Below are 12,181 nucleotides of genomic sequence, written 5' to 3' on the forward strand. Positions count from 1 at the left end.
ACTAAATCATGCTAAAGGAGACATGAAGAGAAATCAGTGAAGGAAACACAGTGAAATAACTTGAGCCAAGTATACAGTGAGCTTCAGTCTACCCAATCTACTTCACAGTCATACAAAAATAAGCAAATAACAGAGAATTTAAAAATCTATGCTTAAGGAGGTTCCTAGTATCAGTCTGAAAGTAACCATTATATTTAGGTAGCTCAGGGGTTAGTGGCCTTGCCTGGATGTCATTATTTGCTTCCTTGCCGTTCCAGGGTCTTCTGGCACCTACCTCTGGAGTTCCACTTTCAACTACCCTCTGAAACAAGTTAAAAATTGTCTCTAAGAATGCTGTCTGTGCTTTCTCCTACAGCATCTTAGTGTGTGCCTTCTCCATCCTTTCTTCTAGCACACATTTATTTTCAGATATTTTTAAAGAGCTCTCTGTGGGAAAGGCACTATAGTAACAGGTGTGATAAGAAGGGATGAGGAGACAAAAGGAAGTTTTACGTGGTCTCTGCCCTCAAACAGCTCTCAGGCGAGATGACTGCACAACCACGATCCATTACACAAAGTGATGGGCCGTGAAAAAGACACAGTGCACTGGGATTCCAGAGAAAGGAGAGATGAGAGGAGGTTTCATAGAACTGGCAGTATGTTAGTTAGATCAGTATGTTATGTCCGGATATTTAAAATATGTCACTAGATCTATCTACAAATATATATCATTTTTAAAGTTTAAAAAAGTCATTAATCTCAGGGCCGGAGCAGATCTTGCAAGATAATCTGATTCAAAATGGTATCATTATTACATGTTTTATAGACACGGCAAGTGAGACTCTCAGAAAAATATGCTTGCTCGTGGTACTTTGGTGAGTTTTAAAAAACCGTCATTAGATTGCTTGAAGATCTTAGGGATTTCATGCGCCTTAGTCAGAACTGATCCATTCCATCAACTGATTTTTAACTATGCAGCAAAATCCTTCCTAACATTTGATTTGGTCCTATTTTAATGACCTGAGTTCGAGTGAACTTTTAGTCACATGGAGATCTCAGTCACATGGAGATCCCAGATTCATAGGATTTGGCAGTTTCAAACCAGATTGCTTCTACAGCCTTCTGACCCATGTCAAACATTTGCTGTAAGTGTTTCCAGCCAGTTTTTGCAGTAACCATGAGATAGTCTTTGTTCTCTGGGTGTAGCTGGCAAGAGTGTGCGGCCATGACAAGCGACTGGCAAAAACGACTGCATACAAGTAAAAACAAAGCACTCCTCTCTACAGCTGTCAGTGGGGTGACGCTTTCAAACCCTGCAAGGACGTGACCTCCTACTTGTATAGGACTCTTGCTTTCAATCATCATGTACATGATGGTAATTGCCACTTCAAACACATAGTAGCCGTAGCTCATGTCATCGAAGTCTAAAATCCCAGACACCTGATATTCAGCATCTCCAGAGGCTGACTTGCAGGACTCCGTTAAAATATTGTGGTCATTGAGATCTCCGTGATTGATACCTGAAAGTAGAAAACCATGTAAAAACAGTTATTGACTATCCCAGTTCATTCCCTTTCCACTTCTCTTTCACAGGCAAAAACATTCAGATGATATGATAAGCAGTCAGAGATAAAGGGCAGTCAGAGATAAAGGGCCAGGCCCAATTTTTCTTGAAATAAAATAATTTCCTCTGAAAAGAAAAAAAGCAGTTAATTTGGGATTGTTTTGGTTTTGCTTCTCATCAGTAGAAGGCCAGAAGATGTAGACTGCAGTCACTGCAAATACCTGATTTTGGCTATTAGAAGAGGAAAGGGAAAAGAACTGCTCACATCCAGAAATGTTTAAAAAGAATAGAAACATATTCATATTATTAGAAGAAGCAAAGAGTCCTAGAATGGACCAGATTTGCCTTTATTTTCATCTAGGATTTTATTTTATTTTATTTTATTTATTTATTTTTATTTTTATTTTTTTTGAGACAGAGTTTCGCTCTTGTTACCCAGGCTGGAGTGCAATGGCGCCATCTCAGCTTACCGCAACCTCCGCCTCCTGGGTTCAGGCAATTCTCCTGCCTCAGCCTCCTGAGTAGCTGGGATTACAGGCACGCGCCACCATGCCCAGCTAATTTTTTGTAGTTTTAGTAGAGACGGAGTTTCACCATGTTGACCAGGATGGTCTCGATCTCTTGACCTCGTGATCCACCCGCCTCGGCCTCCCAAAGTGCTGGGATTACAGGCGTGAGCCACCGTGCCCGGCTGTTTTATTTTTTTAATTTTTATTTTTTTGATACAGAGTCTCACTCTGTTGCCCAGCTGGAGTACTGTGGCACAGCCTTGGCTCACTGCAACCTCCGTCCCCTGGGTTCAAGCAATTCCCCTGCCTCAGCTTCCTGAGTAGCTGGATTACAGGCGGGTACCCACCACACCCAGCTGATTTTTGTATTTTTAGTAGAGACAGAGTTTCACCATGTTGGCCAGGCTGGTCTTGAACTCCTGACCTCAAATGATCTACCCACCTCAGGCTCCCAAAGTGCTGGGATTACAGGCCTGAGCCGCCGTGACTGGCCTCACCTAGGATTTTAAACAAAACTTCCTGACAACATGGTAATTCTAAATTTCCTGTTTTTTAGTTATTGAAATAAGTGGTAATATTTTAAGTCAGTACTACACAAAGTACTGACTGCTGGCGTCTGTGGCCGGTGCTGCTCTACAAAATATTACTAATCTGCATGACATAAGAACAGAGCGAAGGGTGTTTAGAAAATTTTACGGTGATATGACATCCAAGAGTGTGATCAGTGGCCTTGTCTCATTGAACGAAGCATACAGGAGTTCAACTTTTGTCAAACTCCTGTGGTTAGCTGCATGTGACACAAACTGTAAGCTAATCATGCACAGCAGGACCATATGCCAGACTGTAATGGGTTGGGGGGAAAACCCTACACTTATCTTTTATCATAGATAGTCTAAGAAGCACTGATTTAAGCCACCAACTCAGGATTAGTAGGAGATGTAAGTATCCATGAGCAGTGAAGTCCTGAGTCACACACGATATAAGATATCTAATTTTAACTTTTAAATATAAGGCTGACTTCTACATGATTTAGGAGTGTGTAAATCATGCTTAAGCAATGTAGCAGAGTAAGTGGCACATATAAACAATATTATTGTACATCATAGATGTTAAGCTACGTATTTCTGAAATTAGGATATATTATACAATTGATTCAAAAATATATAAGGCAAAATTTGGCTGGGCACAGTGGCTCATGCCTATAATCCCAGCTACTAGGGAGGCTGAGGCATAGGAATCACTTGAACCCGGGAGGCGGAGGTTGCAGTGAGCGGAGATCATGCCACTGCACTCCAGCCCGGGCAACAGAGTGAAACTCTGTCTTTAAAAAAAAAGAAAAAAAAAAAAGGATTCAAGCTGAATGCATTGGCTTGTGCCTGTAATCCCAGCACTTTCAGAGGCTGATGTGGGAAGATCGCTTGCAGCCAGGAGTTTGAGACAAGCCTGGGCAACATAGTGAGACGCCATCTCTACAAAAACATAAAACATTTGCTGGGCATAGAGATGCATGCCTGTAGTCAGCTACAAAAAGAAAAAAAAAATTAGTAAGATTAAATAAAATTGAAAGTCCTATTCCATAGTAGCACTAGCCACATTTCAAATGCTCATAGCCACATAGGAGCTATTGAATTGAACAATGCAGGTACTGAACATTTCCTTCACTGAAGAAAATCCTACTGGACAGCAAGTACATTCTCTGATCACAATGTAATTACAGTAGAAATCAACAATAAAATATAACCAAAAAAGTTCATCATATTTTGGGGAACAGGATTTATGCTTCTAAATACCCATGAGTAATAGTACAAAAAAAGTAGCCAGGCATGGTGGCACACGCCTGTGGTCACAGCTACTCGGGTGGCTGAGGCAGCAGAATCATTTGAACCCAGGAAGGAAAGGTTGCAGTGAGCAGAGATTGCACCACTGCACTCCAGCCGGGGTGACAGAGTGAGACTCCAGTGAAACAAAGAAAGAGAGAGAGGAGAGAGAGAGAGGGAGGGAGGGAGGGTGAATTTCATGGTGTGTGAATTACATCTTAATAAAGCTGTAAAAAATAACAGGGGCTTGGTGTGGTTACTCATGTAATCTCAGTGCTTTGGGAAGCCAAGGCAGCAGGATTGCTTGAGCCCAGGAGTTTGAGAGCAGTCTGAACAACATAGAGAGACGCTGTCTCTACAAAAATAAAAATATTCGCCATGTGTGATGGTGCATGGCGGTAGTCCCAGCTGCTTGGGAGGCTGAGATGGGAGGATCGCTTGGGCCCAGGAGGTGGAGGCTGCAGCAGTGAGCTGTGATCGCACCACTGCACTCCAGCCTGGGTGACAGAGCAAGACTTTGCCCCAAAAAGAAAAAAAAACATTTAAAATTATGCATCCAAAGATACCATACCATGAAAAGATAAGCCACAGAATGGGACAGAATGTTTGTAACACATATAACTAGCAAAGGACTCATATCCAGAATATATTTAGCACTTCTACAAATCAATGAGAAAAAAATAATTTCAGTAGAAAAACAGGCCAAAGACTTGATTTGGCACTCCTCAAGAATATATGTCAAATGGCCAGTAAATAGGGAAATGTATTTTTTTTTAAGACGAAGTTTCGCTCTTGTTGCTCAGGCTGGAGTGCAATGGCAGGATCTCGGCTCACTGCAACCTCTGCATCCTGGGTTCAAGCGATTCTCCTGCCTCAGCCTCCTGAGTAGCTGGTATTACAGGCGTTAGCCACCATGCCCGGCTAATTTTTGTATTTTTAGTAGAGACGAGTTTCACCACGTTGGTCAGGCTGGTCTTGAACTCCTGATCTCAGCTGATCTGCCTGCCTCAGCCTTCCAAAGTGCTGGGAATACAGGCATGAGCCACCGTGCCCAGCTAGGGAGATGTATTTTAAAACCATGTTGTAATAATAAACTAGTATGTACAAATCAGATTGAGAAAATTTTAGAAGTTTGACAACACCAGGGTGTAGAACAATAAAAACTTTTACCCTCTGCTAGCTATAGTATAAATTCACAGAACCACTTTTGAAAATGTTGGTATTATCCAGTGAAGCTGAATATGGACATGTGCTATGACCTAGCAATCTTACCCCGAGGTAAACACTCAAAGACTAATGAACGTGTGTACGGACACTCAAGCATGTTCATGGCACCACTGTTCTTAATAGCCCCAAATAAGAAACAACCCAAGTATCTTTTAAGAGTAGAATAATATGTGATATATTTGTGAATACAATATTTTAAAGTTATAAAAGTTAACCAACTAGGCCGGGCGTAATGGCTCACGCCTGTAATCCAAGCACTTTGGCAGCCAAGACGGGCAGATCACCTGAGGTCGGGAGTTCAAGACCAGCCTGACCAACATGGTGAAACCCCGTCTTTATTAAAAAGAAAGAAATTAAAGTAAAAGTTAACCAACTCTAGCCATATGCAATGACATGAAGAACTTACAAAAGTAGTATTGAGATAAAAAAAAAAAAAANAACAAAAAACGGAAGACAAGTGAATATATACTGTAGAGAGGCAGAGTAGGAACAGGGAGTTACACGGCCGCTGCAATCATCCAGATCATAGGATCTCCTATGAAGTAAGAATGGATAGAATTTGATTGGATTTGTGATGTGAGAGAATGAACAAAGTGGAGCCTGATGACTCCTAACTTTTTGTCTAGATTAATTAGGTGAATGGTGGATACCATTTTAATGAGATAAAGAAGACTGGGGGAAAAACAGGTTTGAAGGGGAAAAAAATCACCTCTTTTCACACTACACCTTACATTGTGTTTACACAAAGTAAGTAAATACTGAGGCCTATCTTAGGCCTTGCTAGAAATGCCCTTCAATTCCTTGCCCTTTTTTTTTTTTTCACACGGATTTTGCTCTGTTGCCCAGGCTGGAGTGCAGTGGCACAATCTCGGCTCACTGTAACCTCCACCTCCAAGGTTCAAGGGATTCTTCTGTCTCAGCCTCCCAAGTAGCTGAGATTACAGGCATGCGCCACCCTGTCCAGCTAGTTTTTGTATTTTTAATAGAGATGAGGTTTCATCACATTGGCCAGGCTGGTCTCAAACTCCTGACCTCAAGTGATCCATCCGCCTTGGCCTCCCAAAGTGCTGGGATTATAGGCATGAACCACTGTGCCCAGCCAGCTCCCTGCCTTTGACCAGTACTTAATGCTGGATGAAAAGGCTGGTTATATCTAGATGTATACCCTAGAGAAACCCTTGTCTGTATACACAGGGAGATATATGCTAGAGCAGCGGTTCCCAACCTTTTTGACACCAGGGACTGGTTTCATGGAAGACAATTTTCCATGAACAGGAGACGGGGGAAGGATGGTTTTGGGATAAAACTATTCTACCTCAGATCATCAGGCATTAGATTCTCACTGAGATCCCTTGCATGTGCTGGTCACAGTAGGGTTTGTGCTCCCATGAAAATCTAATGCTGCTGCTGACGTGACAGGAGGCTGAACTCGGGCGGTAAAGCTTGCCATCTGCTCACCTCCTGCTGTGTGGCCCAGTTCCTGGGGTTTGGGGACCCTTGTACTAGAGTATTCACTGCAGCATCATTTATGTAGCAAAGAAATGGGAAGCAACCTAAAATTCCATTAACGAGAATAGACAAAAAAATTGTAGTACATGCTAATAAATTATGGCATATTCATACTATGGAATACTATTTAATAGTTAACCTAATAAACTAAAATCTGCAAAACATGTTGAATAAAAAAGCAGGTTGCAGAATAATACACAGTGTGATACCATTGATAGAAGGTTTGAAAAACACAAACCTCTACTATACCTAATTTATAAATCATACATAGGTAGCTTGCAGATTTCATGGGAAGAAGAGAGGTAGACTCATGTAAAGTTTAGAGGAGGCTTCAATGTAGCAATTTTGAGGAAAGTAAAAATATTATTCTTTAAAAAGCAATAGGAGCAAATATGGCAAAATTTTAAGATTTGATAAAGCTAAACTGCACCTCTATAATTTTCTGATGATGTGAAATTTAACAATTTAAATATCAAGAAAAATATTTAATTGGGAGAATTACTCACATTCTCGAAAATGACTTAATTTGCTCATTACTTCCTCCTTGAACAGATGAATGACCTGCTCAACAATCTCTCGGTTTCGATTCTGGCCCAGGGCATACAGGTATTTCTCCAGAAGAGGAACATTTTTCAGATTCCAGATGAAGTTCTCCCGATGAAGACTACTTAGCTTTGGGTGATGGAATTTCTAAATTTAAAGCAAGATATTCTTAGTCTCTTGACAGAGCAACCACTGCTGAGAGAGGTGAGAGGTACTGCACATTTATTTTATTTTTATTTTTGAGATGGAGTCTTGCTCGTTGCCCAGGCTGGAGTGCAGTGGTGTGATCTTGGCTCACCACAACCTCCACCTCCTGGGTTCAAGTGATTCTCCTGCCTCAGCCTCCTGAGTAGCTGGGATCGCAGGCATGCATCACTATGCCCGGATAACTTTTTTGTGTATTTTTAGTAGAAATAGGGTTTCACCATGTTGGCCAGGCTGGCCTCTATCTTCTGACTTCAGGCGATCCACCCGGCTGGGCCTTCCAAAGTGCTGGGATTATAGGCGTGAGACACTGCACCCAGCCAGTGCTGCGCATTTTTAATCAACCAGATCCTGTAGAACTCACTATCACAAGAGATCTGCTGTTTCAGAAGAAGACTTGCTCTACACTGGCCAGGGAGTCTCTGAGAGAGAGAGCTGGCATTCTCTCATGGTCATTGACTTGCCCATTTACTTTAATTCACAAAATAGTAAGCCCTTCATAGCTGCGCAGGATCTCTCAGTTTTGGGAGCACATTCCCAGCTCACTTGATCCTCATAATTATGTGAAGATAGGCATTATTGCCCACAGCTTACAAAAGAAATGGGAGGCAGCTCTAAAGAACTCTGTTCTCACCCATGCCCCTTGTTACCTCTCTGACTTCATCTTCTACTGCCTTTGCCCCCCTACTCCAACTACCCTGGCCTCCCTGCTGTTCTAGGAACATGCCAGGCATGTTCCCACCTCACAGCCTTTTCCTTTTGCTGTTTCCTTTTTTGGGGATGCCCTTGGCCAGACATCCACATGGTTAATACCCTCATTTTTGCCAGCTCTTTACTCAAAAAACACCTTCTCTGTGAGAATGTCCTGACCACCATCTAGAATTTCATCCCTCTCTCTCTCCGAGATTTTGTACCTGTTGTCTCTGCTGAGTTTTTCTTCTTCTTTTTTTTTGAGACGGAGTTTCGCTCTTGTTACCCAGGCTGGAGTGCAATGGCGCCATCTCGGCTCACCGCAACCTCCGCCTCCTGAGTTCAAGCAACTCTCCTGCCTCAGCCTCCCAAGTAGCTGAGACTACAAGCATACACCACCATGCCCAGCTAATTTTTGTATTTTTAGTAGAGACGGGGTTTCACCATGTTGAGCAGGATGGTCTCGATCTCTTGACCTCGTGATCCACCCGCCTCGGCCTCCCAAAGTGCTGGGATTACAGGCGTGAGCCACCATGCCTGGCCAGTTTTTCTTCTTATCACTTTTGCTATGGTAATGTTTTGCTAATATTTGTCATAGTTCAACTTATTTTACTGTCTACTCTCATTAGAATATAAGCTCCATGAGGGATAGTGCTGCTTTTTGTCTGTTTTGTTCACTCCTGTATCCCCACACCTAGAACAGTGCCTGGTACATTGAAAGCCCTGCTCGAGCAGTATTTGCTGAATTAAAGGATGTTCTTAGAACACAAAATTCTGGAATTAGAAGGCCTTTAGAGTTTGACCACTCTATCTAAAGTTGTAAATAATTTTCACTATCATTGCATGAATGGGGAAACTGAGGTTCGCAGAGGGATAACGACTTGTTATTACAAGGCTGAGGGAGGACTTAGATCTGACTCACAGTTCGGACCTCCTTCACAGAGTGGGTGCTGGAAGGTGCCTTGATGCTCATCCAGTGAAATATGTTTCAAACTTTTTTGACCATGACTTGCAGTAAGAATTATATTTTACATCATAACCCCAGTATACGGGCACACACACATATAAAGAAAAAAGTCCCAGTAAACAATCCTTAGACTATTACATGTGACATATTCTGATGTTTTTAAAATTATATTCTGGCTGGGCACGGTGGCTCACGCCTGTAATCCCAGCACTTTGGGAGGCTGAGGTGGGTGGATCATTTGAGGTCAGGAGTTCGAGACCAGACTGGCCAACATGGTGAAACCCCATCTCTACTAATAATACACAAAATTAGCTGGGCATGATGGTGGGTGCCTGTACGCCCAGCTACTTGGGAGCCTGAGGCAGAAGAATCGCTTGAACCTGGGAGGCAGAGGCTGCAGTGAGCAGACATTGCGCCGCTGCACTGCAGCCTGGGTGACACAGTGAGATTCTGTCTCAATAAATAAATAATAAAATAAATAAATATATTCTATTTATTTTAAAAGTTCCTCTAAATGGATTTCAGTACTCATTATTATGACCAGGAGTTTGAGAACCTTCCCCTGACGCTTCTCTTAACAGTAGCATTTTCTTGCTAAACGGTCATGTATCCTGTTTAAATACTTGCTGATATGGTTTGGGTATGTGTCCCCACCAAATCTCATGTTGAACTGTAAGCCCCAGTATCAGAGGTGGGGCCTGGTGAGAGGTGATTGCATCATAGGGGTGGTTTCTTATGAATGGCTTAGCACTCTCTTCTTGTGCTGTTCTTGTGATAGGGAGTGAGTTCTTCTGAGATCTGGGTTTTTTGTTTTGTTTTGTTTTTTGCGATACAGTCTCTCTCTGTTGCCCAGGCTGGAGTGCAGTGGTACGATCTTGGCTCACTGCAACCTCTGCCTCCCAGGTTCAAGTGATATTCCTGCCTCAGCCTCCCGAGTAGCTGGGATTATAGGCACCTGCCACCACGCCTGGCTAATTTTTGTAATTTTAGTAGAGATGGGTTTTACCACATTGGCCAGGCTGATCTCGAACTCCTGACCTCAAGAAGGCTGCAGAAATTTGCATAAGTAAAAAGGAGCCAAGTGCTAATAGCCAAGACAATGGGGAAAAGGTCTTAAAGTCCTTTCAGAGACTTATGTCCTGGAGGGCTAGGAGGACAGGATGGTTTTATGGGCCAGGCCCAGGGCTCTGCTGCCCTACACAACCTTGGAATATTGCTCCCCGCATTTCAGTTGTGCCACCTCCAGCCATGGATCGAAGGGTTATGGTACAAGTACAGCTTGGACCACTTCTTCAGAAAGCGCAAGCTTAGAAGCCTTGGTGACTTCCACGTGGTGTTAAGCCTGTGGGTGCACAGAGTTTAAAAGCTGAGGCTTAGGAGCCTCTGCCTAGATTTCAGAGGATGTACAGAAAGCCCGGATGCTCAAGCAGAAACCTGCTGTAAGGGTGGAGCCCTCATGGAGAACTTCTACTGGAACAGTGCAGAGGAGAAATGTGGGCTTGGAGCCCCTACGCAGAGTCCCCACTGGGGCACGGCCTAGTGAAGTTGTGAGAAGAGGGCCATCATCCTCTAGTCCTCAGAACGGTAGATGCACTAAATTTGCACCCTTCTCCTGGAAAAGCCACAGCCACTCAATACCAGCCCTTGAGAGCAGCCACAGGGGCTGAACCTTGCAAGGCAACAGGGTTGGGCCTGCCCTAGGCCTTGGGAGCCCACCCCTTGCATCAGTGTGCCTTGGATGTGGGACACGGAGTCAAAGGAGATTATTTTGGAGCTTTAAGATTTAATGACTGCCCTGCTGGGTTCTGGACTTGCATGAGGCCTGCAGTCCCTTCCTTTTGGCTGATTTTTCCCTTTTGGAATAGGAGTGTATACCTAATGCCTATACTCCATTTTATCTTAGAAGTAAGCAACTTGTTTTTGATTTTATAGGCTCATAGGCAGAAGGGACTTGCCTTGTCTCAGATGAGATTTTGGACTGTGGGCTTTTGAGTTAATGTTAGAATGAGTTAAAATTTGGAGGGACTATTGAGAAAGGATGATTGTATTTTGCATGGTGAGGAGGACACAACATTTGGGAGGCCAAGGGTGGAATGATATGGTTTGGCTCTGTGTCCCCACCAAATCTCATGCCAAACTGGAATCCCCAGTATTGGAGGTGGGGCCTGGTAGGAGGTGATTGGCTCATGGGGATGGTGTCTCATGAATGGTTTAGCCCCATCCTCCTGAGGCTGCTCTCGTGACAGTGAGTGTGTTCTCATGAAATCTGTTGTTTAAAAGTGTGCGGCACACCCACCTTGCTCTCTCTTGCTCCTGCCCCTGCCGTGTAAGACACCTGCTCCCACTTTGCCTTCCGCCATGATTGGAAGCTTCCTGAAGCCTCCTCAGAAGCAGAAGTCACTATGCTACCTGTATAGCCTGCAGAACCATAAGCCAATTAAACCTGTTTTCTTTATAAATTACCCAGTCTCAGGTATTGCTTTTTTTTCCCCCCCCAGGTATTTCTTTATAGCAATTCGAGAATGGACTAACACACTTCCCATGGGAGGTACTTTTTACCCTCATGGAGATGGCTTTGTGTTTTTCCTTTTGTGGAGTTAAAATCTGCCTCTGCCTCTCTAATAGTATCCATGCCACTGGTTCCAGCTGTGACCTCTGGGGCCATCTGGAACTGGATTAGTCCTCCACATTTTTGAGGATAGCACTCCTGCTCCCTTGCAGTCCTCTCCCTCAGAGTCTAAGTCTGTTGCCCAGGCTGGAGTGCAGATGCATAATAGCTCACTGCAACCTCTGCCACCCGGGTTTAAGTGATTCTCATGCCTCAGCCTCCCAAGTAGCTGAAATCTCAGGCATGTGTCACCATGCCCAGTTAATTTTTTAGTATTTTCAGTAGAGACGGGGTTTCATCATGTTGGGCAGGCTAGTCTTGAACTCCTGGCCTCAAGTGATCCACCCCTTCAACCTCTCAAACTGTTGAGATTACAGGTGTGAGCCACTCCACCTGGCTTTGGAGCCTTACCTCTGGTTTTTTTTTGTTTTTTTTTTGAGGTGGAATGTCACTCTGTTATCCAGGCTGGAGTACAATGGCATGATCTCAGCTCATTGCAACCTCCGTCTCCCAGGTTCAAGCGATTCTCCTGCCTCAGCCTCCTGAGTAGCTGGGATTACAGGT

At 43.6% G+C, this 12,181-nt stretch overlaps 1 protein-coding gene across 1 annotated transcript in view; it reads right to left on the bottom strand.

Moving 5' to 3' along the window:
- Nucleotides 1-12,181, bottom strand: part of HYKK (hydroxylysine kinase) — a 27,975-nt gene continuing 15,794 nt past the window's right edge. Inside the window, exons 4-5 of the mRNA XM_017519359.2 lie at nt 7,112-7,295; nt 1-1,499 (exon numbers count right to left, since the gene is read on the bottom strand). Coding sequence (XP_017374848.1) covers nt 1,039-1,499; nt 7,112-7,295 — 645 coding nt within the window. The 3' untranslated portion in view covers nt 1-1,038. The remainder of the gene's footprint in view (nt 1,500-7,111; nt 7,296-12,181) is intronic.

This window comes from Cebus imitator, unplaced genomic scaffold (assembly GCF_001604975.1).
Source record: "Cebus imitator isolate Cc_AM_T3 unplaced genomic scaffold, Cebus_imitator-1.0 Scaffold737, whole genome shotgun sequence".
NCBI lineage: Eukaryota > Metazoa > Chordata > Mammalia > Primates > Cebidae > Cebus > Cebus imitator.